Source organism: Volvox carteri, assembly GCF_000143455.1.
Source record: "Volvox carteri f. nagariensis unplaced genomic scaffold VOLCAscaffold_63, whole genome shotgun sequence".
NCBI lineage: Eukaryota > Viridiplantae > Chlorophyta > Chlorophyceae > Chlamydomonadales > Volvocaceae > Volvox > Volvox carteri.
This window is the reverse complement of record NW_003307606.1, coordinates 479,104-503,179: the sequence shown is the minus strand read 5'-3', so window position 1 is coordinate 503,179 and position 24,076 is coordinate 479,104. Positions and strand designations below refer to the sequence as shown.

The 24,076-nt window shown below is 55.4% G+C and overlaps 3 protein-coding genes across 3 annotated transcripts; 2 read left to right on the top strand and 1 right to left on the bottom strand.

Moving 5' to 3' along the window:
* Positions 1–404: 404 nt before the first annotated feature.
* Positions 405–1,545, top strand: VOLCADRAFT_97684 (uncharacterized protein; the record flags this gene model as incomplete). Its single annotated transcript, XM_002956644.1, has 3 exons — positions 405–662; positions 1,087–1,200; positions 1,423–1,545. Coding segments are annotated over 3 exons (495 nt in total), but the record flags the coding sequence as incomplete, so codon positions are not given.
* Positions 1,546–2,217: 672 nt separating this feature from the next.
* Positions 2,218–14,918, top strand: VOLCADRAFT_107338 (uncharacterized protein; the record flags this gene model as incomplete). Its single annotated transcript, XM_002956643.1, has 32 exons — positions 2,218–2,316; positions 2,603–2,845; positions 3,110–3,265; positions 3,480–3,656; positions 3,837–4,064; positions 4,231–4,389; positions 4,569–4,777; positions 4,949–5,181; positions 5,335–5,471; positions 5,720–5,877; positions 6,048–6,213; positions 6,376–6,742; positions 6,972–7,200; positions 7,370–7,511; positions 7,762–7,934; positions 8,154–8,535; positions 8,795–8,901; positions 8,986–9,208; positions 9,415–9,678; positions 9,858–10,097; positions 10,296–10,547; positions 10,747–10,931; positions 11,088–11,233; positions 11,408–11,557; positions 11,746–11,774; positions 11,818–12,201; positions 12,323–12,832; positions 12,998–13,219; positions 13,487–13,645; positions 13,802–13,975; positions 14,150–14,331; positions 14,508–14,918. The coding sequence occupies 32 exons, from the start codon at positions 2,218–2,220 to the stop codon at positions 14,581–14,583; spliced, it is 6,561 nt and encodes a 2,186-aa protein (XP_002956689.1). The 3' UTR covers positions 14,584–14,918.
* An 855-nt stretch (positions 14,919–15,773) lies between these two features.
* VOLCADRAFT_107337 (uncharacterized protein) lies at positions 15,774–23,907 on the bottom strand (the record flags this gene model as incomplete). The annotated part of the gene is made up of 13 exons (XM_002956597.1): positions 23,611–23,907; positions 23,409–23,542; positions 23,065–23,211; positions 22,653–22,724; positions 21,761–21,843; positions 21,187–21,341; positions 20,783–20,823; positions 20,347–20,502; positions 18,439–20,061; positions 17,885–18,049; positions 17,054–17,289; positions 16,477–16,755; positions 15,774–16,062 (listed from the first exon to the last, which is right to left on the bottom strand). The coding sequence occupies exons 1-13, from the start codon at positions 23,693–23,695 to the stop codon at positions 15,774–15,776; spliced, it is 3,465 nt and encodes a 1,154-aa protein (XP_002956643.1). The 5' UTR covers positions 23,696–23,907.
* Between the last annotated feature and the right edge of the window lie 169 nt (positions 23,908–24,076).

The window sequence follows — 24,076 nt, the reverse complement described above, 5'->3', positions numbered from 1 at the left end:
ACAAAATCCCTTATGTGCTAATAAACGAACAGAGGCGAAGGCATTGATCGCCCGAAGGGTCGGTGATGCTTGGCAAAATGGTTGGGCAAGTTGTGCACAGAACTTCTCCCAAATGAACGGAGAATGCCGGGCTACCATTTGAATAGCACCAACTTATTACGGGGATAGTGTGCGGCTAACATGCGTGGGACTTGACAGATATTCCGTTAGTACGGCAATTAATTACAACGTTAGCCCAGTTCCAGCCCTTTCTACATAGTTTCTAAATTGCATAGGAATGTTTAAGGAGAAATAGTATATCTTTACTAGCCAAATTAAGAAGCCTGGTTTACCCGCCGTCCTCTTCACGCTTTTCGGTTAGAAACTATTTAAGCCTAGAGCCTGTGTAGGAATTAACTTTCAATATGGAGGGTGGTGGCCCACCCCCACCGCCACCACCTCCAGGAGGTTTTAGGCCGCCAGGAAATATGTTCCCAGGCGGGCTTGCGCCGGGCGTAATGCGGCCGCCCATGGTGCTGCCACAGCAGACTCGCTATTTTAACCAGCCTGGTGGGATGCCTCAACAGCCTGGCTTGATAGCACAAGGTCAGGCTCCAGTCCCTCGGCCGCCTCCTGTACCGGTTCTTTCGGAAGAGCAGCAGCAAAAGCTTATCGACGAAAAGGTATTGCTGGAACAGCCCATAGGGAGTGCTGGCGGGAGTTATCATTGTCGATCTCGTGTCTTGTCTTTGGCCTGTGAGCACTTTATGCGGGCGTCCTACGAGGTATTCTTGATTTTAGAGAGCATGCAATGTCAACGACAGCGGGGACCTCTTGGGGTTCTGTCAAACACTGACTCGCGTGTTCTGCTACGTGTCGCAACGTTGTGGCCCAAGCACCTGCGCACCGAAGTGCGACATGTACAAGTTGCGCGCCATGGCGCTTACGCGGGCAATTTTAGGCTGGGTTTGGTTGGACCTGGGCGCGACTGCCTGGCGGCTTCCCCCTCCGCCGACCTAGCTCTGCGAGCAAGCCTCCTGCTGAATCCTTTCTTCTGAGACCCGTTGCGATAAATTAGCTGGTGCTGCTTTGGACCCCTGTCCTTAGGCAAAGAAGTGGCTGCAGCTGAACTCGAAGCGGTATGGCGACAAGCGCAAGTTCGGGTTTGTGGAGGCGCCAAAGGAGGATATGCCGCCGGAGCATGTGCGCAAGATCATAAGGGTAAGGAAACGAGGGTCGTAGTTCCTCTAGGGCTGATGTAAGGTAATCTGGGTTGTTAGGCCAATCCTTTTCAACTAAGGCACTTACTCCGGTGCCCTCTCTGTTGGTGTCTGATTTCCGCTCAGACCTGATACAACAAAGGGGTAATGTGAATTTAGAGGGTCTCATGGGTGTGATAACGTCTTCACTGAGAAGAAAATCAAAATGTTCATTTTATCACAGGATCACGGCGACATGTCGTCGCGGAAGTTCCGGCATGACAAGCGCGTGTATTTGGGCGCGCTGAAGTTCGTGCCGCATGCGGTTTTTAAGCTCCTGGAGAACATGCCCATGCCATGGGAGCAGGTGAGCTGGGTAAAGCTGGGTCGGTGTCGTGTGGACGCCCGTCATCCCCAGGGGACGCGCCTTTGCAGGATTTTATAAGTCCGCCGGCAGGGCTCCTCGCCGGTGGCCTGCAGAGGACCAACTGCAGCTGCAGCCGTTAGTGCGTTTTTTGTCGTGATTGCTGATGCTGAAGGCGTTGTGATGAGGGCCCTGGTCCGGCGTGTGGCCACGGCAAGGCACGGGCGCGATGTCGTGGGAATGAAAGGGGCTGGACAGGTGTGGATGGTGGGGCCAGCACAGGCAAGTAGGCCGGTCTTGGCTTCGCTGGAGAAGATTTTGTGGGACACATCCGAGCCGTACTTGCAGCAATACCGCAGCAACAGTGATGCTATGTACTTGCTAACAATGCCCGTTTCTGGTTCTTGTTTCGGTTGACATGACTGTCCTTGTAACGTCGCGTGCTGCGCACTGCTAGGGGTGTGCTTGAATGCCGTTGCGCAGGGTCTGTGGTTTACGGCCTTATTGCTGGTGTGTACCTAGCGTCATAGTAGTCGCAGTAGTAGTGATGGAGGGTTTGGGCCTGGTTTGCAGGTTCGGCACGTCAAGGTTATTTACCACATCACGGGCGCCATCACGTTCGTCAACGAGATCCCTTGGGTCATTGAGCCTGTGTACACAGCACAGTGGGGCACCATGTGGATCATGATGCGCCGTGAGAAACGTGATCGTCGCCACTTCAAACGAATGCGCTTCCCGCCTTTCGATGACGAGGAGCCGCCGCTAGACTACGCGGTGGGTGGTGGGTTTTTGTGGGATCCTCACGAGGAACTGGTGGGGCTTACGAGGACTAATGACTAGTCTTCCAATATGCCAATTACGCTATCCACTAAGCCCCAAGCTTATGGGTCGAGCAAAGTTGATTTTTGTCTCCGTGACTTATCGCTCCTATATTTCCTCCTTCCCGTAAGCTTAGGAAAATGAAATCGTGGTGGTTAAATTGTGTATGCTTTTGTACTGCGCCACGATTGGAAGCGATAAAGTCACTGTAATGGTATCTGCCCGACTGTCCTTCCCGTAGGACAACTTGCTGGATGTGGAGCCGCTGGAGGCCATTGAGATGGAGCTCGATGAGGACGAGGACGCGGCCGTGTACGAGTGGCTTTACGACCACCAGCCGCTCAAGTACACCAAGTTCGTTAATGGACCCAGCTACAAGAAGTGGAAGCTGCCCCTGCCGGTGATGGCGACCCTGTATCGACTGGCCGGCCAGCTGCTTACAGATTTCCCCGACCGCAACTACTTCTACCTTTTCGAGCCGCAGGTATGGCGGGATGTATCCTTGCAGCTTGGGGGCCGTCTGGGCCCATGCCAGGGAAGGATATATTCATCGCTTACGAAGAGATGTCATAGCGTTCCTTGGAGCATAAGGAACATAAGGAACCAACAAGGTACACAGGTCGAGGGCATTATTCTCGTCGGTCTTTAAAGGCGTCCGCTTCTGCTCCGACTGGAGGATTCTGTGAGAAGTGATGGCGCTGTACCTGACCGTGCACGCACTGCCGTACTCCATGGTGCTTTTACGTAGGCGTTCATCACGGCCAAGAGTCTCAACATGTGTATCCCGGGGGGCCCCAAGTTTGAGCCTCTGTTCCGGGACATGGACACCCGCGACGAAGACTGGAACGAGTTCAACGATATTAACAAGCTCATCATCCGGTCGCCAATCCGCACGGAGTATAAGGTGCGGTGTAGTGATATAGCACCCTGTCCGTCCGTGCAATAGTACCCTTGGTGCCATCATTGTCTCATTTTGCAGTTAACTCTTGTCTGTACTCGTGCGTCATGGCTTCACAGGTTGTGAAGAAAGGGGAAGAAAACGAAGGGAAGAAAACGAAGAAGGTTGTACATAAAGTAAACATATGCATACGTACAATTTGTGTGTCATGCGCCTTCAGGTAGCGTTTCCGTACCTGTACAACAACCGGCCTCGGAAGGTCCGGTTGAGCGTGTACCACCATCCCATGTCGATGTACATTAAGACGGAGGACCCGGACCTGCCGGCCTACTACTACGACCCGCTCATCCATCCCATTGCGGCGTACCGTTCTGCCACGGGTGGCCGCAGGGCACAGGTGGGTACCATCGCAGATAATTGACACTTGTTAGCGTCTTAGTTGTCCAGGTGTTAACCCGTGGTTTTCCAGCCCTTTACAGTGCTCATTCCTTTGCATATGCCCTTAAGCTGCATATGCCGAGGAATGAGCTGAGGATGCCTGGCGATTGGCCGGTACGGTGACTGGCTTCCCCAACAGATTGAGCAGGAGGTGGGCGGAGAAGACGACGAGTGGGCGCTACCGGACGGTGTGGAGCCGCTGCTGTGCGAGCAGCCGCTGTACACCGACAACACCGCGTCCGGCATTGCGCTGCTGTGGGCGCCCAAGCCTTTCAACCAGCGTTCCGGGCACACGCGCCGCGCATTTGACGTGCCGCTGGTTAACAACTGGTTCCAGGAGCACTGCCCTCCGTCATATCCCGTCAAGGTGGGCGCACCCAGAATGAGTGCGAGCCCTGTCCGCTTAGCAGTATTACTGGCATACGCGCCGGTACTGGTTTGTTTGGCATGGTCGGCAATTTTAGCTGTGTGCATGTACGTACGCCCGGGTTTATTTATTAACAAGAACTTATTTCACTGCTCAACATCCCCAGGTGCGCGTCAGCTATCAGAAGCTGCTAAAGAATTACGTTTTGAACATCCTACACCACCGGCCGCCCAAGAGTGTGAAGAAGAAGTACCTGCTGCGCGCGCTCAAGGCCACAAAATTCTTCCAGTCGACAGAGCTGGACTGGGTGGAGGTCGGCTTGCAGGTCCGTGGCATGGGGCGTCTAGGATTGTTATGCCGCGGGCAGATGGCTGGTTGGCTTTGGAACATAATGGTGCTTGTTTTTGCCTTATTGCATTATAAACGCTATTTTTGGCGTTTACTCGGGACTGTTATGTGGGGTTTGAGGCTGTAGCTCATGTCATGTGTGCTGCTGCTGTACAGGTGTGCCGGCAAGGTTACAACATGCTCAACCTGCTGATCCACCGCAAGAATCTGAACTACCTGCATCTGGATTACAACTTCAATCTGAAGCCCGTCAAAACGCTGACCACCAAGGAACGCAAGAAGAGTCGTTTCGGTAACGCTTTCCACCTGTGCCGTGAAATTCTCCGCCTGACGAAGTTGGTGGTGGACGCGAATGTGCAGTTCAGGTGCGCCGCGCACCGTTCGAACTCCCGTGCTCCTCCCCAACCCTTCATGGTATTCCGTGAATCTGAGGGGTTCTGACGAGCTTCAGCCTGTTAGGTAGACCGGGACAAGTGCCTAAGCGTCCCTATGCGGCTCCACATTCCTTCCTGACACGTTTACGGTTTTTATTACAGGCTGGGCAACGTGGACGCGTATCAGCTGGCGGACGGCCTGCAATACATTTTCTCGCATGTCGGCCAGCTGACGGGCATGTACCGCTACAAGTATCGGCTGATGCGACAAATCCGCGTCTGCAAGGACCTGAAGCACCTGATCTATTACCGCTTCAATACGGGACCGGTCGGCAAGGGCCCGGGCGTGGGCTTCTGGGCGCCCATGTGGCGCGTCTGGCTATTCTTCCTGCGTGGTATGTTCCGTTCTCATCTGCCTGTCTCCGTTTCTGATGTCATATTGTAGCGCAGAGCCTGTGTATGTGTTTGGCTTATGATACTGCGGCCTGTAAGGGGGCCCCCCTTTCCCTTCTGGGGTGAATTGCCGGTTATGATCCTGCTTGTCACAGGTATTGTGCCGCTCCTGGAGCGATGGCTCGGCAATTTGCTGGCGCGCCAGTTTGAGGGCCGCCAGTCCAAGGGCATCGCAAAGACGGTCACCAAACAGCGCATTGAGTCTCACTTTGACCTGGAGCTGCGCGCGGCGGTGAGCTTCTTGGATGTGTATACGTTGCTGCCTTGTTGCAATCTATGAACCTCAGAGCGTTGCTAAGGCGCCGAGGCCTTCGATGGCTGCTTATGGAGGATAAGGGGGTTCCGCAAGAGGTTCGGTTACGATGGCATTGTTTCGTGTCTTCCGGGAAGGCGCTGCATTACACAGAGCTTCATGCGATGTATTGCATGGTACCTTAATTAGGGGAAGTATTGAGCTGTATATCTCTCTGCGAGCCGCAGGTGATGCACGATATCCTGGACATGATGCCTGAGGGCGTAAAGCAGAACAAGGCCCGCACCATTCTACAGCACCTTTCGGAGGCGTGGCGCTGCTGGAAGGCCAACATCCCATGGAAGGTGCCCGGCCTGCCCGCACCTGTCGAGAACATGATCCTACGGTAGGTGGGTGACAAGAGTAACATGCGAGGACCTCTTCGATGAGGAGATTTACGACTCCGGAGGACATAAGGTCTTGGAGAGGTTGTCAGGGACATTTTGTTATTTAATCTTCCTTTAGTCCGTTTCAAAGGTGGCACGCGTTGCTTTTGTGAATTTTCTGTTAACTCAGGTACGTGAAGCAGAAGGCGGACTGGTGGACCAACGTGGCGCATTATAACCGTGAGCGCATTCGCCGCGGTGCCACGGTGGACAAGACGGTGTGCCGCAAGAATTTGGGCCGCCTGACGCGCCTTTACCTGAAAGCCGAGCAGGAGCGGCAACACAATTACCTGAAGGTACGTTGGCCTGGCCTTGGTCGTTAACAGTGCCTATGGTAAAGCATATCTAAGCATATCGAATTTCTTAGTTCCAGCTGCTTCGACCGCTAGTTGCGTAATGCTGTTTCCTTTTCCGTAAGTTTGGGAAGCGATACTAATTCTCTCTTTCCTCTGCAACAGGACGGGCCGTACGTGACGCCCGAGGAGGCCGTCGCCATTTACACCACTACCGTGCACTGGCTGGAAAGCCGCAAATATAGCTGCATTCCATTCCCACCGCTTAACTACAAGCATGACACCAAGCTGCTTATCCTGGCGCTTGAGCGGCTTAAGGAGCAGTATGTAGTGGCGGTGCGACTTAACAGCCAGCAACGTGAGGAGCTGGGCCTGGTGGAGCAGGCGTACGACAACCCGCACGAGGCGCTGCAGCGCATTAAGCGCCATCTATTGACGCAGCGCTCCTTCAAGGAGGTGGCGATCGAGTTCATGGACTTGTACAGCCACCTGATCCCTGTCTATGAGGTTGAACCACTGGAGAAGATTACAGGTGCGTGCTTTGTGTGAATGCTGTCAAGAGGGGGAATCGCTTTATATACATTGTTTGCGGTAACTGGCGCTTAGTCTGGAGGCATGATTTTGCGGCCAGTCAGGTACTTAAATGGCATGTCCCCTAAACAGGTTCCAATAGGGCAGTCCGAATCCCGGCTTGCGCCGAGGTACATATCTTGACCTTATATTTACCCTGCAAATTTTGCTCCATTGTCCGCTATTTGCAGACTGTTACCTAGATCAGTACCTCTGGTTCGAAGCCGACAACCGCCACCTGTTCCCCAACTGGGTGAAGCCTGCCGATACCGAGCCCCCGCCGCTGCTGGTGTACAAGTGGTGCCACGGCATCAACAACGTGACAAACGTGTGGGACACCACTAACGGGGAGTGCGTGGTGATGATGCAGAGCGAGTTCGAGAAGATGTACGACAAAATCGACCTCACGCTTATGAACAGGTGTGGTTACTACTTTGGTCCTTTCTAGGAAAAGGAGTTAGCCTTTCGCTGGAACTTATAATGGTCCAGCGAAAGGCTGGAACTTATAATGTGTCGCGGCGGGGTTGTCTGAGCGTTTTCATGGTCGCCCAGACGTCGTTTTGATGTCCAACTGGTGTGCCACATGTAGGCTGCTGCGTCTCATTGTGGACCACAACATCGCGGACTACATCACAGCCAAGAACAACGTGGTCATCGCGTACAAAGATATGAGCCACACGAATTCGTACGGCCTCATCCGCGGTCTGCAGTTCGCGTCGTTCATCATCCAGGTATGGCTCGATGTGTTTAAAGCTAGCTGCAGGCGAACCGTAGCGTCCTGGTGTGGAATATGCTCTCAAGAGCCCAAGGCCAAGGGCATTGGTTAATGAGCTTAAGTCTTTCGGGTCAATGGTATGGAGTGATAAGTCTGGGTCCGCCGGTCGTGACCTTGTGTGATTTTGTTCAAGCACCGGATTCACCATGGAGTTCAACATCTAATTGTTTCCTTTGCTTTTTGTGCACACACCTACGCCCGGACAGTATTACGGCCTGATCCTGGATTTGCTACTGCTGGGCCTGACGCGTGCCAGCGAGATCGCTGGGCCGCCACAATGCCCGAACGAGTTCCTGACGTTCCGTGACGTCAAGACCGAGACCCGCCATCCCATCCGCCTGTACAGCCGCTACCTGAACAGAGTCCATATATTGTTCCGGTGAGCATGGTTGGGCATGTTGGGAATGCCAGGTGGCGCCCGTGGGTATGTGAACTGGTGTGACAGGGTATGCCGCGCGCAACCTTCATAAGCATTATGTAGCGGTCCTTTATAGAGCGGCCACGACTTATGGATAGCGTGTTGCAATGTGGCTTCGAGGCTAGTGTTAAGACAGGTTTGGTGTCGTGCGGTGAAGTGTTGTGCTTTGGCTCCTTGTAGGTTCACCGCAGAGGAGGCCAAGGACCTGATCCAGCGCTACCTTACGGAGCACCCTGACCCCAACAACGAGAACATTGTCGGCTACAACAACAAAAAGTGCTGGCCCCGTGATGCACGCATGCGCCTCATGAAGCACGACGTGAACCTAGGCCGCGCTGTTTTCTGGGACATGAAGAACCGCCTGCCACGCTCGCTGACCACGTTCGAGTGGGACAATAGCTTCGTGTCGGTGTACAGCCGCGATAACCCCAACCTGCTCTTCTCCATGGCGGGTTTCGAGGTCCGCATTCTGCCCAAAATCCGCATGGCGGCCGAGTCGTTCGCCAACAAGGACGGCGTGTGGGCACTGCAAAACGTGCACACCAAGGAGCGCACGGCGCAGGTAAGGGAGGTGTTAGCGGGTCGGGATTCGCCGTCCCCCGGTTAGCTGATTTGCCAAGCACGGATCGGATTTGGAACACCAGAGGAGCAAGGTTTGGTGGTATGATGCCCCGTCTGCGTGTGTCCGTACGCGTTCCCGGTTGAAAGTGCAGTCTGTGACACCGGTGATAGTGCAAACGTTGCGATCAGCTTCTGTTGAAGAGAAAATGTGCAGAAAAACGAAATGCGACTGTTGGCCGGGTTATTTTTTCTTCCCGCAGGCGTTCCTCCGCGTGGACGATGAGGGGCTAAAAGCCTTTGAGAACCGCGTGCGGCAGGTGCTCATGTCCTCGGGAAGCACCACATTCACCAAAATCGCGAACAAGTGGTAGGTGGTGTTGGGTGTAAGCGCGTGGCACTGGCAGTCCAAGAATACCTCACGTCCTCTCGATGTTGGTGGTCGCCCTCTCAGGAACACGGCGCTTATTGGGCTGATGACCTACTACCGTGAGGCCGTGCTGCACACGCAAGAGCTGTTGGATTTGTTGGTCAAGTGCGAGAACAAGATTCAGACGCGCATCAAGATTGGCCTTAACTCGAAAATGCCCAGCCGTTTCCCGCCGGTGGTGTTTTACAGCCCCAAGGAGGTCGGCGGCCTGGGCATGCTCTCTATGGGCCACATCCTCATCCCGCAGGTAGGTCGGCCCTAGACGCGCTATGTTGCACTGCGTGGCCTCGTGTCATGGCTAGGCCCTAAGGGCATGTGAAGTATTCATGGCAGTTGTGCGGTTTGTGGCAGCCTCGTTTCGGCCTTGAGCTGTGCCGCACTCCCAGGGGTGCAAATCGACTTGCCGTTGTCGAACCCTTCTCTCGTTGCTTCCCCGACTTCCCTGCCCCATAGTCCGACCTGCGCTACAGCCAGCAGACAGATTTGGGCGTAACACACTTCAGGGCGGGTATGTCACACGAGGAGGATCAGCTCATCCCCAATCTCTACCGCTACATCCAGCCCTGGGAGAGTGAGTTCATGGACAGCGAGCGCGTGTGGTCGGAGTACGCGCTGAAGAAGGAAGAGGCTAAGGCGCAGAATCGCCGCCTGACGCTGGACGACTTGGACGATAGCTGGGACCGTGGTATCCCGCGCATTAACACGCTATTCCAGAAGGTGCGGACCTAGCTAAGCGGGATTTTCGAGATCCTGGAGATTGGGATGTGTTTTCCTTAACCCTTAGATACATTAAAATGCGGTACGAGTGTACCGGGTTTCGTGTTGGTTGGTTCAGCTTTGGCCTTTTAGGTATTCGCCTGCAAGCGTCTTCTTCCGCTGGCTGGCTGCCTTCGCAGGATCGCCACACGCTGGCGTACGATCGCGGGTGGCGGGTGCGGCAAGAGATGAAGCAGTTCCAGATTACGAAGATGAACCCGTTCTGGTGGACGCACCAGAAACACGACGGCAAGCTGTGGAACCTGAACAACTACCGCACTGATGTCATCCAGGCGCTGGGCGGTGTAGAGGGTATCCTAGAGCACACGCTGTTCAAGGGGACGTACTTCCCGACGTGGGAGGGTCTGTTCTGGGAGAAGGTAAGGATGGTGACAAAGCCGGATGTGTTGCCGCTGATCCGTTACATGTCTTGTGGAGGTTTGGTAGGACGGCTTAAAACTCCCTCTGTAGTTTACATTTGCGGGAAGACAGAACCGCAGCGCGTGTTCTGAACGGTTGTATTGTCAGCTGTTGGACATTCTTGACCATGGGCCCTCGTTGTGCCATGTGACCTGCAGGCGTCGGGCTTCGAGGAGTCTATGAAGTACAAGAAGCTAACAAATGCCCAGCGCTCCGGTCTAAACCAGATTCCTAACCGCCGCTTCACGCTGTGGTGGTCGCCAACCATCAACCGGGCCAACGTGTACGTGGGCTTCCAGGTGCAGCTTGACCTGACGGGCATCTTCATGCACGGCAAGATCCCGACGCTGAAGATCTCGTTGATTCAGATTTTCCGGGCGCACTTGTGGCAGAAGATCCACGAGAGCGTGGTACGTCAAAGACAACGGTCTTTTTGAGTGATCAAGTACCAGTTATAACTTGCTTGTTAGCGTGGGCCATTGGTTGGCTTAGTCTGCCATCCTACAATGTTGACTGTTAGGAAGTAGATAATGCTGTTCGCAGGACATGGGGGGCTGACGTGCAAATTGTTTAGGCCGCCCGTTTACCTGGGTGCTGATTGCCATGCAGGTGATGGACCTGTGCCAGGTGTTCGACCAGGAGCTGGACGCGCTGGAAATCGAGACCGTGCAGAAGGAGACGATCCATCCGCGTAAGAGCTACAAAATGAACTCGTCATGCGCCGACATCCTGCTGTTTGCGGCTTACAAATGGAACATGAGCAAGCCGTCGTTAATGGCGGATACGAATGACGTGTAAGTTGGGTGCCGTCAGGAGTATCCACGCGTTACCTGATGTGGGGACGTTGGGTTTTTTTACTTAGACATTGACCGTCAAGCGGGTCGGAAATGCTCTCCTGGTGGTCGCATAGCCAACAACATGGCATCTGCTCTTGCCTGTCAAATATGCAGGTACGACCAGAAGCCGTCGAACAAGTACTGGGTGGACGTGCAGCTGCGCTGGGGCGACTACGACTCACACGACATTGAGCGCTACACGCGCGCTAAGTTCTTGGACTACACTACCGACAATATGTCCATCTACCCATCGCCGACGGGTGAGCATGGGTATGGGGTCTTGGGATGCTGTATTGGTCCGTCTTAAGGACAGATGCTGTGGTGGAGATGTTCGGTCCAGATATCAGTTATCGCGCTTGTGAGTCCGACCAGGGTTCGCCTGAAGTGCGTTGGCCAGTCGGGGTACCAAGGTTGCTTACTACCAACATATGCAGGTGTCATGATCGGGATTGACCTGGCGTACAACCTGCACAGCGCGTACGGCAACTGGTTCCCCGGCATCAAGCCGTTGGTGGTCCAAGCGATGGCCAAGATTATGAAGTCGAACCCCGCGCTTTATGTCCTGCGCGAGCGCATCCGGAAGGGTCTTCAGCTGTACAGCTCGGAGCCTACGGAGCCCTACCTTAGCAGCCAGGCAAGTAAACGCTTCTCATAATGACAGTCTGGTAAAACGTCTCAGTATGTTATGCACGCCTTACGGCGGAGTGGACCTTGCATGGTTTGGAACTCTTAACGGATTGAAGCTGTTGCTCCTTCGGCTTTTTGCACGTAGCTATGGAACGGTTGAGGCACGCGTCGCAAGTACTTACCTTCTCCTCTACCCGCATTAATTCCCCGCCTGCAGAACTACGGTGAGCTGTTCTCCAACCAGACGGTCTGGTTCGTGGACGACACAAACGTTTACCGCGTTACCATTCACAAGACTTTCGAGGGCAACTTGACTACGAAGCCCATTAACGGCGCCATCTTTATCTTCAACCCCCGCACGGGCCAGCTCTTCCTGAAAATCATCCACACATCCGTGTGGGCGGGCCAGAAGCGCTTATCGCAGCTGGCCAAGTGGAAGACGGCGGAGGAGGTGGCGGCGCTAGTGCGGTCGCTGCCGGTTGAGGAGCAGCCGAAGCGCATTATCGTGACGCGCAAGGGCATGCTGGATCCCCTGGAGGTGCACCTGCTGGACTTCCCTAATATCGTTATCACCGGCTCGGAGCTTCAGCTGCCGTTCCAGGTGCGAAACGTAATTCGATAGCATGAACGCGCCATGGTGAAAACCCTCCCAAAGGAAGAACCATATGCTCAAACCTCGCGTGAAACGTGTTCCACTTTGGTCGGCTCCCTTGTCCCTGTAGGCTGCCATCAAGCTGGAGAAGTTTGGCGATCTAATCTTAAAAGCCACGGAGCCGCAGATGGTATTGTTCAACATCTACGATGACTGGCTCAAGACCATTTCCTCCTACACGGCCTTCTCTCGCCTCATCCTCATCCTGCGCGCTTTGCACGTAAACCCTGAGAAGGCGCGCGTCATCCTGCGGCCCGACAAGTCAATTGTGACGCAGCCGCATCATGTGTGGCCAAGCCTTACGGACGAGCAATGGATCAAGGTGGAGGTGGCGCTCAAGGACCTCATTCTGGCGGACTACGGGAAGAAGAACAACGTCAACACGCAGGCGTTGACACAGTCAGAGATCCGTGACATCATCCTGGGTGCGGAGATCACGCCGCCGTCCCAGCAACGGCAGCAGATTGCGGAGATCGAGAAGCAGGCGCGCGAGGGTGGGCACATGACGGCCGTCACCACCAAAACGACTAACGTCCACGGCGATGACCTGATCGTGACCACCACGTCGCCGTACGAACAGGTACGAAGGAGAGGTCGAGATGAAGGCGGCATTGCTAGCGCTAAGCAGGCCGGTAAATCAGCTCTAGACTCCACGAATCTGTGTAGTACCTCTTTGGGGGACTCTCTGCAGGTCACTTTCCTCAATCCTGCACTGATCGTGTAGCGCTGTTCGCTATCTGTGTAGGCTGCCTTCGGCTCCAAGACGGAGTGGCGCGTCCGCGCCATCTCCGCGGCCAACCTGCACCTGCGCGTCAACCACATTTACGTCAATAGCGATGACATCCGCGAGACAGGGTACACGTACGTGCTGCCCAAAAATCTGCTCAAGAAGTTCATCTGCATCGCCGACTTGCGCACGCAAATTGCGGGCTACATGTACGGCGTGTCCCCGCCAGACAACAGCCAGGTCAGTCAGGGTAGTCAACGGGGGGTAAGTCAGCGCGGGGGTAGTCAACGCGGAGCTCATGGCAATGCATGGAAAGTGAGGCTCAGAGGTGGCCCATGGAGTCCTCCACTTCTTGATGTGCTTTGCTATGTTTGCCTGTGAGTAGGCAACAAAAGCGGTTATTTATGTAATTATCTCGCGTTATCCTTTCGGGGATACTGCTAAATTTGTTGATCAATACTGTCCGATCTGAACTGTCGACTCACATATATTGTATATTACCTGCAGGTGAAGGAGGTGCGGTGCATCGTGGTGGCGCCGCAGTGGGGCAACCACCAGATAGTCAACCTGCCCGCGAACCTGCCGGAGCACGACTACCTGAAGGATTTGGAGCCGCTAGGCTGGATTCACACGCAGCCCAACGAGCTACCACAAATGGCGCCGCAGGTGCGCAGACGGCAAAGGAGGGAAATCGGAAATAAGCCGGGCACAATCCACAGGGTGTACGCAAAATCATTGGTGTTTATGGTGTAGAGGCTGGTTTGGGGCTGAGCTCGTACTTTTATGTAATCTCAGCCCCTATCCTGAATATCTTCCGTGCAGGACGTGATTGCGCACGCCAAGATGTTGGAGGCGCATCGCAGCTGGGACGGCGAGCGCTGCGTGTTGGTGACGGTGTCGTTTACGCCCGGCTCATGCTCGCTGACGGCATACAAGCTGACGCCAGGCGGCTACGAGTGGGGCCGCAGCAGCAAGGATATCTCGGCGAACCCCCAGGTACGATGCAGCTTCATGAGGTTATGCCGATGGCGGCCATAAGTCATTCAGCAAGGGCAGGACGGCCTCTCTGGTGCTAAGTGCGGCAGAGTGGAAAGGATACAGCGAAGTATATGCCGGTCCTGCCGACGCCATGGATGTAGTTACTAGCTATGTGTGTGAAATGCTGCGCAGGGTTACAAACCGGACTTTTATGAAAAAGTCCAGCTGCTGTTGTCAGATCGGTTCATGGGTTTCTACATGGTGCCTGACACGGGCTCTTGGAACTACAACTTCATGGGCGTCAAGCACAGCCCGTCCATGAAGTACGGCTTGAAGCTGGCGAACCCCAAGGAGTTCTACCACGAGATCCACAGGTACGAGTGCGCAAAGCTGTAGGCAAGGAAGGAAGCATGGCCGATTTTTACTTCGTGGGGGTGGCGATGTGCACTTCTGCAGGGACGCTGCTCGTTCGTTTGGGGGGTGCAGTTCTGCCGCATGGAATGGACCGTACCTTGTACAAGTATAGACGTCTGGTTATCGTTGTCCGCAGGCCGACGCACTTCCTGGAGTTTTCGACGCTGGAGGACGCGGACCCTGGCGTGGACGTTGAGAACCATTTCGCGTAGTCGCCGAGTGAGAGGGGTCCCGCAGGTATTCTGCTGATGGACAGAGCAGTTGGTTATTGATTTGAAGTTTGCGGCACCATTCATGTTCAGTCTACTGATAACTGATGTTCTGTCGATGCTTTCAGGCTATGTGACCTCTTAGTAGTTGTTAGACATGATGTTAGATAGTTGTGATGTGGAACGCTGCTACACTTGGGGTTTGACAATGCGTCGCGTGTGGCCGCAAGCTGGTGTATATAATTTTTTTCAGCCGGCAGGGCGATGCAAGTGACAAAATAGGTGTATGGGTAGAGTATATTACCGGTATGACCAAATGTAACCCATTTTTTCGTCTCAACAGTGTCAACAGTGTCAAGACATTGTTACATTAGATTTAACCCAGATGTAGATTTTTCCATTTAAGAATTAGTGACGCACCTGGCTGCCAAACCCAAAATATGCTGGCACCCTGCACTACGACACACTACACAAGCCACAGGGCCTAATTTCATGCCGCATGCGCACCGAATCCAGAATACGCGGTACGAATGTCATAATTTACATGACAAATTTGTGGGCAAGGGTTCAGGTTATGTTCTTGCAGACTGCAAATGGCTTCGTCCTCGCCCAAATATATGCTGTTGCTCATAACCTGCTCAACGCAGCATAAACCCCAATCGCGCTCAGCCTCAAATGCACGTTGTCCGATCATACGGAAATCAAAGGCTTGCGCGTCCTGCAAGTCTCTTGGATGCTCAATTTCTCATCCTGCACAGCTGGGACGATGCTCACTTTTCTCATGCTGCACAGCAGACGGTCGCACTCACTTTTCTCACGCTATGCCTGCCCAACGAATACATAATCAGTGGCCCCATATGCCTATCGGCAAGGGCACAGTATGCGTCCGAGCCTAATTCATTCGGACATGTAGCCAGTCCCGCGTCCGGGCGCAGCAGGTCCCATGCAAGCATGAATGCGTGTGCGGGAGAACCCGCAAGACAAGAAAAAGGCCAGTTGCATCGAGGCCACTAATTTCAGCGCATCTGAGTCCCAAAGTCGAATTCCCTTTAACCCACGCCTCCAGCATCGAGCATCCACCTGTGTAGCCTGTGTAGACAGAGTGACAACGCGGATGACAAACATAACCCGTCGGTGCAAACGCGCATGGCCTACATGCGTAGCCCATCACGACCTGCAAGCCACGACACCTGCTATTGCTCCTTGCTGCTGCGCTGGTTAAAGGGATCCATGGCGGGCGCCGCTGCCGTCACCGCAGTTCCTGCGGCTTGACGAGCTCCATCGCCTAACCATCCAGGCGCCTGCGGGCCCCGTAGGCCTGGCTCCAGCTCCGCCTGTCTGTCCACCGTAACTGCAACGTGGGCTGATGAGACACGCTGCTGGTCACCTTTGCCGACTGCGGTGTGGTCCAAGGACGTAGCTTCACCGTCCTTAAATAGGTGAGGCACCATTGGGAGCTGAGCCGCTAACGTGCGGCTGCAGCTCTGCCGGTTGTGGTGTGGCTTGCCGAAGGGACGGCAATACGTGCTGCCCGGCCGCGTCGATAGCCCTGCGTTAGGAGGCCCAGGGTTTTCTTAACGCAGGCAGACAGGGACTATAGCCGGCCTGGCCTGGTTCTTAGTAAATTAGGCTGCTGTACGTTTTGTGCTTTCCTGCTGATCCAAATGCCAAGCAAAGTGACCCAGGCAGTTGAGCACTCCCACTTTCGCACTTGTATTGAGGATTCACCACGCTGCGTCCGTATCCCTTGCCACTCGCACATTTAATGCCGACCAGGCAGACCGGGCCACTCTCCTCTTACGCACATTCAAAAGAATAATTCACATGCAACACGAACTTGACTGTGTCCCCTCTCGGCTGCGTCCACTCTCAGCTCCCATCCAACCTTCATCGCACCTGGGACTAGTCCCGTTAGGCCTTAGGCGCATCTCGCGGGCCGCCTCTGACGACGCGCGGCCGCTTGGCGAAAAGCCATTGGCCCTGCTCAGTGCCAGCAATGCCTCGCCCACTACCTGGCTGCCGAGCCGCTGCACTGCAGGCGGTGGAGCTGCCACCTCCTCCTGAGCCGACGGCCGCTCCCCACCTTTTTTTTTGCTTCGTAGAAACTTCCCAAGGCTGCCCAGGATGCTGCGCTTCTCAGTCTTGGTCGTACTGTCACCCAATATATGGGAGGACCTGAGGACAGGTAGCAGTGCAGCAGTACTCACCACACACTCCGCAGTAGTGCCAGGTTCGAACCTAAACGGTCGGGACTTAGACACACGGCTGTCCGCGTTTGCTGTCCGCCATGGAGGAAGTCGGGAAGCGCAAAATCCAGCTGGACAGGACCCTCATTTCCCAACAGCCCGACATCTAGTACAGCGATACAAAAAGGGCTAGATCCGGGTACATATTCCCAATAGCCCTGGCAGCCCCGGCATCCTTTACAAACTGTCACAACACCTCACAATGCTAAAACGCCCTCCAGACTCACAGCTCCGATAGCCACTGTCTCTGATAGCGGCCATATTTGGACTTCTTCGCTTTCTCCTCCTTTTCCTTTGCGTACTTGATGAGGTCCTGTGGGCAGTGGCTACCCAACGGCTGGATCAGCGCGTACAAGGGCAGGATGGACAGGCTAACCTGCGGCATCAGCACCATGTCCAGACATAGCTGCAGGATGATGGCCCATTTGGGGACACCCTCCCAGGTGCCCACGGTATCTTGCATCTGCACAGTGGGGCACCGTCGCCGGCAGGGCCGCGGGGGATTAGCGGACGTGTGTCAGCTTCAGATGGTAGGCAATGGAAGGAAACTCGCCTGGGGACGCTTCTGGATATTCGTGTGATGTGCAGCAGAGATGAAGAGAGAAGGAAACGACTAATCGGCCGCGGTAGGAACATTTCATGTGGATGGTGTGTGCTGGGGTCCAAGCAAACGCCTGGCACCCGTTTTGTAGCTTTACTGGTGCGTACGCTGCAAACCCTTCGGTTCTGATGCCAGTCCATGCATTTAACGAATCCCAGATGGATATCAACTGGAGGGATTAATCCCACATCATCGCGCAAGGTGGCAACATCAGCAGCGGCAGAATATCGCAGCCACCCGCCTAGCATCCCCAAAGCAAAAGCATTCCCGCAAATCAAGCAACAGACGCATTTGTCGCAATGCCGCACGTTCAATCCAGCGCGCATGGTGGTACTCCCGGGAACGCCAGTCAGTATGTAACCCGCGCCACGGCATGCATTCTTGCCTGTAGCCTCAATTAATGACAAGGCGCGGGTCCTTCTCGATTCCCGGCCTCCCTTTCCAAGCGCTCACTCACCCCCGCCAAGGAGAAGATGCAGATGGCGATGGACAATGAATTCTGAAAGTAGGCCAGCGTGAAGAGCATCGTCATGAAGCGGGGGCGCTTGAACCAGAAGAAGTCCTTCGCGTCCAGCTGGTGTACCCCTCGGTCCTTGCGCTGCTGTAGCATGTCCCGCACATACTGCCGCCGTACGTGTATGCATGCGTTACATCGCATGAAACCACATTTGATTTGTATGAACGCACGAGGCAACACATGAGGGCATATGTGGGCACGGCGCTATGGAGATCTGGGGCACGGTGTCCGGCCCTATACTCTGTAATTCTTTTATTCGCAAATTTTCCATTTTTCCTTATAATGCCAAATTTGCCGATTGCAAGAGGTTGAAGCAACTGCTGGCGCTGGGCCCGGTGCCGCGGGCCTAGCTGTGCAGTAGCGGCAACTGCCTCAAACCACCCGGACTGATTGCAGTGCCCCAGATTAAGATAGGTCGCGACGGTGATGGTGAAAAAGGCTGGCATTCAACCGGTGGAACCTATTGTCCCCAGCAAATCATACGACCCGCTCACCTGGGACCTGCCCTTTACGTGCGTGCCGCAATAAAAGGGCCGCATCAGCATCGGAACTTTCCAACGTCCTGAAGCTGTTCGTTTGAACCTGAGCACGCGAGGCCCTCGCCGAACGGAAATACTGCCCTGGTCGCTGCTGCCGCCGCAGACCCGGCTTCTGATGCTCCCCGCAGACGGTAACATCACGCCCCGAGCGGACGATGGTACCCTCGTCACAGCGTCCGAAGCCTTGCCACTTGGCGGCTGTTGCTGTTGATGGTATTGCTGACGGCCAACGGCCCCGCTCTCCGCGAAATCCAGCAAAGTATCCGCCGCCGTAATGCCGTTGGTCATCTCCGTGGGTGCACCCCCGAAGCCTCGCGAGGAAGCCGATCCAGATGCAGCCGATGCCCCGGGGTTCCTTGCCACAAAAGCCTTCCCATCAGCTTGCACCGCCGCCATAGACCCAGCCAGCGACCGCGGGGCATGGTGGTCCTCCGGCAGCGGCAGCGGTGGCAGCAGCAGCTGCTGTTGCCTGGGAGGTGACGTGCCGGGGTCCTCGGGGGGTCCCAGGATAAAGTTGAGGGCACGGCGCAAGGACAGCGCCCGTACTTGATGTTCGGGGTGCCGCTGGAAGAGCTCAAAGGCTGACCTGCGCTTGTCCGGAAAGGTGCCTGCGGGCTGCGCCTCAGCAAATCTAGGAGATCCACCTCCTTCGCCCTGCGGCTGGAGGTTCTGTGGCGACGGCGGCAACGGCGGCAGTGGCAGGGTGGTGGAGGGCATTCCCTCCAGGCCTGCCTGATCCCGACTGCGGTGGCGGTTATGACGATTGTGGCTGTGGTGATGCTGAGGGTGAATGAAATGATAGTGATGGCGATGGTGATGGTGCCGGGCGTGGCTTCCAGCGGCAACGCTCATGTTGCGCGTGATGCCGGTTGGCAGCGGGGCTCCCGCTGCCGCCGGCGCCCCGTGGCCCGCGCCACCGGCAGCGTTAAAGCTGCCCACAGCGGCACCATCTGAGAAGTCAAACCGTTGCGGATGTCGGCCCCGAAGATCCGGCGGGGCGCTCCGGCGAACCAACCTCATGCTGCCAGAAGGCTGTGTCGCCACGGCTGCTGCTGCCCCTGCCGCCGCTGCTGTCGTGGGTGTCTGCGGCGCCACTGCCGGGGGGTGCGGTGGCGGCGGCGGCCCCGCTGGTACGTGCGGCGATGCAGCCACTTGGCCCCCAGCCTCCTCGTGCTGCTGCCCTTTCGTCGGTGAGACAGCACCAGCACCTACATCATTACCACTACCATGACCACCCCCAGTAGAATCAGCACCGGCGGCAGCATCAGCCGCAACACCAGAAGAGGCTTGCGGCGCCATGGACCGGATCATCTGCAGGACGTGTTGGCGCGACGGCATCCGAAAAACGTTTGCCAGGACTCCCAGGTTGTTGGTGTTCTGGATCCACTCGGGGTCATCCTCGCCGTGATGGTGCTCCAAGGCCTTGCTCGTCTGGTCCATGCCGCGCTGCAGGAAGGATCGCTTTGCGGTGCCTAGGGCGTGCATGGAGGAGCGGCCAAGCGTCTCGATGCGGCCGCGGGCACGTGGATTCTCATCCATGCGCCCGAACACGACACTGTCGCCGTATTTAATAGCCACCTAACGCCATACAGCATGGCCGAGCGAAGGGAAGGGAAGAGGGTGCTTATTGTATACAGCATTCGAGAACAACGCAACTTGACCCACGCCCGATTCCGCACATAGCCACACCGGCCTATCTACTGTGCCGTAACGTGTGTGTCCCTCCTTCCAGTTGCGGCTCATATACACGACACGCCTCTTCTGCCCAACCCGACGCGCGCCCAATCAGGGTTGAACCTGGGACGTCTCCGGAACCGTGTCATTATGTGTTCAGCAACTACCGAATGGCCCCACCTCACCCACCTGCACTGAGATTTGCACCAGGACGTCCACCAGCTTTCCGCCAACCAGCATGATCATTAGTACGCCTAAGCCGTACATCCAGAACGACACGTACGCCGGTGGCGGAATGGCGTACCACACCACGGCAATCATCCAAAGGTGCCACTCGGGGCGAAGCTGCAGTGGCAGCACGAGCAGTGGCGTCAATGTGTGTTGGATGGACAAGAAGCACACGCAATCTCGTGACACGATGAGGGCTAACAGGAGCGGGCGCAGAAATTCAGCTAGTCCTACAGGGTGCTAAGCAAGGCTACGCTGCGCTTTGCTGTCCGCGGGACGAAAGGATCCCGGACCGTGATCCCCCACCCCTACCCTGCCGGAACCATGGCCCTGGAACCCTGTCATCCCCCGTGCCTAGGCCACCCTGCCTCAGTCTGCAGCTCTCCACTGCTCTCACCGTAAGCATCAGCTCATCCTCCAGGCCCCTGACCACCACGTCTGTCACCACACCATATTACAGCATGGGCGATACCACGGCATGCAACAAATTGGGTGTTGGCAGTGGCAGTGCAGTCGGGAGAGGCCGCAACGGCAGTTGCCAGGGAACGACCAGCACCCAGAGCGGCAGCGACGGCATAGAGAGGTCAGGAAGGAGGGAAAGGAATTAGGAGTGTTGGATGAGGTGGATAGAAAGTTCTCAAGTAGGAGGTATCGTAAGAGGCCAGCATCCCACTAGAAGTGACTGGAACAGGGTGGCAGCCAACGAACAGCCAACGGAAGATCTTCGGGTGCCCTGCCCGACCGGCACCAACCAGCCGGCGTGTGGAAACACACAAGCCCTCCGGCGCCCCGGGGTCGTACCATGGAAGTTGTACTTGTAATCCAGACCCGCCTTTTCGATGAAGAGCACACGGGCGTTGTTGTAGAGGCTCTGGTTTACGGACATCTGGTACTGCCGGAGGAGCATGAGGAAGAAGTGGATGACGGAATTGCTGCCTACGTTGCGATACAACCACCTGGAAATGGAGACGTATACAAAGCAAAGACGAGCAGACATGCATACGTGTTTGTACGGACAGGCTGACAGGCGAGCATGAGGAGGATCACAGTGCACAAGCCCAACATACACACGGCCCAGTTGGCTGGGCGACGCCCACACCACATAAGGCAAACGCTATGACTGTCCATCCGGGCCCCTCCGGGCCCCGTTGCGGCCCCTGGTGCTGGTTCTGGTGCCGGGTGAGGGGTTACCTATTGAGGATGCCAAGGGTTAGGACAGGACGAAACCGCGCTGGCGCTTCCCGACCCCTCACACACGGCGTCGGCCCTAACCGCCGAGCCCCTTGAAGCCCCCAACATCCCCACAGCGTGCTTCTCCACCCCTAACATTTCGTTTTACGCAGGAGATTTTTCTCCTCAGCTTTGCAGGCCCTACTTTGCGGGCATCTTCATGACTTTGATGTCCATGCTGTTGGCCTGCTGTTGAGCGGCCACCTCCCATTTGCGCCAGCTCCGCACCTGGGGTGTGCAGCCACCACCCGCAACAGGATACTAAGGGGAGTGCTGTTAGGACTTCAGGGAGCCCCGCTTGGAGGGGCACTGGTAGCAATGGAATTCGTTAAGCAAATGAAAATCTTCGTAAGAACGGCGGGCTAGCAATATACTTTGATTTCCATACTGGTTCTTGCGGTATGGCAGCCGACTTCTACTGAAGGCGTGATGCCGCCGAGGACCAGGCCGTGGTGACCACGGCGTGGTCCCACCATCCTCGCTGTCGCCCTGCCTAGTCCTGCTCCTTATGGATTTGAACTGAGAGGGTCCTTGAGCGACTGCGGCTGCTGCTGATCTCAGACTGACGTCAGCATATGTGTGGGTTGGCCGTTCCTACTGGGCTGGGGATCCCGTACACGCGTTCCCGGGCTCCCTTAATGCCTGTCAGTTTCTCCTTAACTATCCTGCCGTTGCTTGTAGTCCAGTTGCATCATCCAGATCCTTGGACCATACATCACCCGGCCTAACCGGTCCCTTATGAAGTCCGCATGGGCTCCCCGAGGCGCATCACACAGCACCAAGGTGCTGTCGTTCTGGACTTCACCTCCGGGGATGTGGTCCCCCCATAGCCCTATTTCCCCGCGCTCCTCACAATGTAATCCCGTGCCCAGGCGGTTGGTGTGGTGTAATGTATGGGGCCTAGACGGAAGCACGAAACCCAATAGCAAGGGGACCCGAATTCGGAAATACAATAAATTTTTGCGCCAAATTATCAAACCAACAGCAGCTTGGCAAGCCAGCTGTTGTCAGGCTCCACTCGCTGCCTCTGCACTCACCCGCCAGATGGTCAGGTAGACGGTGAGGGTGCCGTACACCACGTGAGTGCATGCCACCACAAAGATGAAGATCTGCAAGGAGAAAGGCACACCACTGAACGGAACCTAGGAGGGGGGAAAGTGCGTATGCAACTCGAATAAATATGGTACTTTGGTAAACAGGATGGAGTGAAGGAAAGGGGACGGAGGAGAGGTCACAGACAGAAAGAAAGGTTAAGGGACAGGGAAGGGGCCGCGGCTCGGGTCCCAGCAAGCCGCACACCAGCCGATGCAGCCCAGGTCGCCAAGTGGGTTAAGTCTGGTAGCTTTCGCCTATGCTGAACATTACAAAACATTAGCATGGCGGACAAAGATTTAGGTTCCATGGAGTCCCGAACCTTTCCACCAAAACCGGATCGCCATCTGTGCTCACGTGTGTGTCGTGCTGCAGCGAGACAGGCCACAGGCTTTGCTTGTACGGCTGGCAATATGTCTCGGCCCCACCGGCAAGTAAACGGCGCCGCCGGTCAGTGTAAACTGATACTTTCGATAAAGGGATGCATATCTGAGCAAGGAGGTTCTGCGTTATGGCATGTAAGAAGGGCGGGGAACTTGTATGCAACAGGAAATAAATCAAGTGGCCGACATTTAAAGCACCCACTTAAAAGGGGAGGGGAAGTCCGCTCTGTAAAGCAGGCTCGCCATCCCGAACATGCTATGGTAGGTGGCCCAAGGTATGATCACCAAAGACGACGCAAGTTTGATGCATCCGCGTACTTGGAATGCGCTTAAGAGGAGGGAGATAGAGCCCACGCACAGAAGTTCATTCTTTATGTGCTCTAGCCCGATGGCAAGGCCTCTCTGTTTCTTGAAGATGTGCTCCAAGCCATGAGCTGCTTTCTCCAGAATGACTGCGGGGGAAGGATGGTGATGGAAATGCCGCAACACGCCAATCAGGGTTCTTCAAACAGCATCTCACAGGTCACCGTGGCAAATGCAAGCAGCAGAAGTGCCATACGCCATCCTTCCACAATCGTGCTTGGTTCAACCACCGTTGAGCCCATCCTTCAAGGTCACGGCACTTGTGGAGCAATCCGACGAAAAGGCCAAGCGATGAGTGCTGAGCTACGTCTAATAGATATACTGCTGGATGTACTGAAATTCATGACATTAGGAACAAGATGACCATTCTTTGCTATTCTATCGCCTCAATCTTTCCTCTGATGGTGCAGCTACGCGCAATTTCAAATGAACAGATACCATGCCTAGCATGACGCCGGCCTAATCTATACGCCATAGTAATAACGCCCGTGCAAATTCGAGTTTTATCATACATCGAAAGGCCGTACTGATTTGTCGCGGCTAACGCCAAACATACTTAGTGTGTCATGCGACTGCTGTGAATACGCGTAGCGTCAGATATGAAGTCTAGTATACAAGAGTAG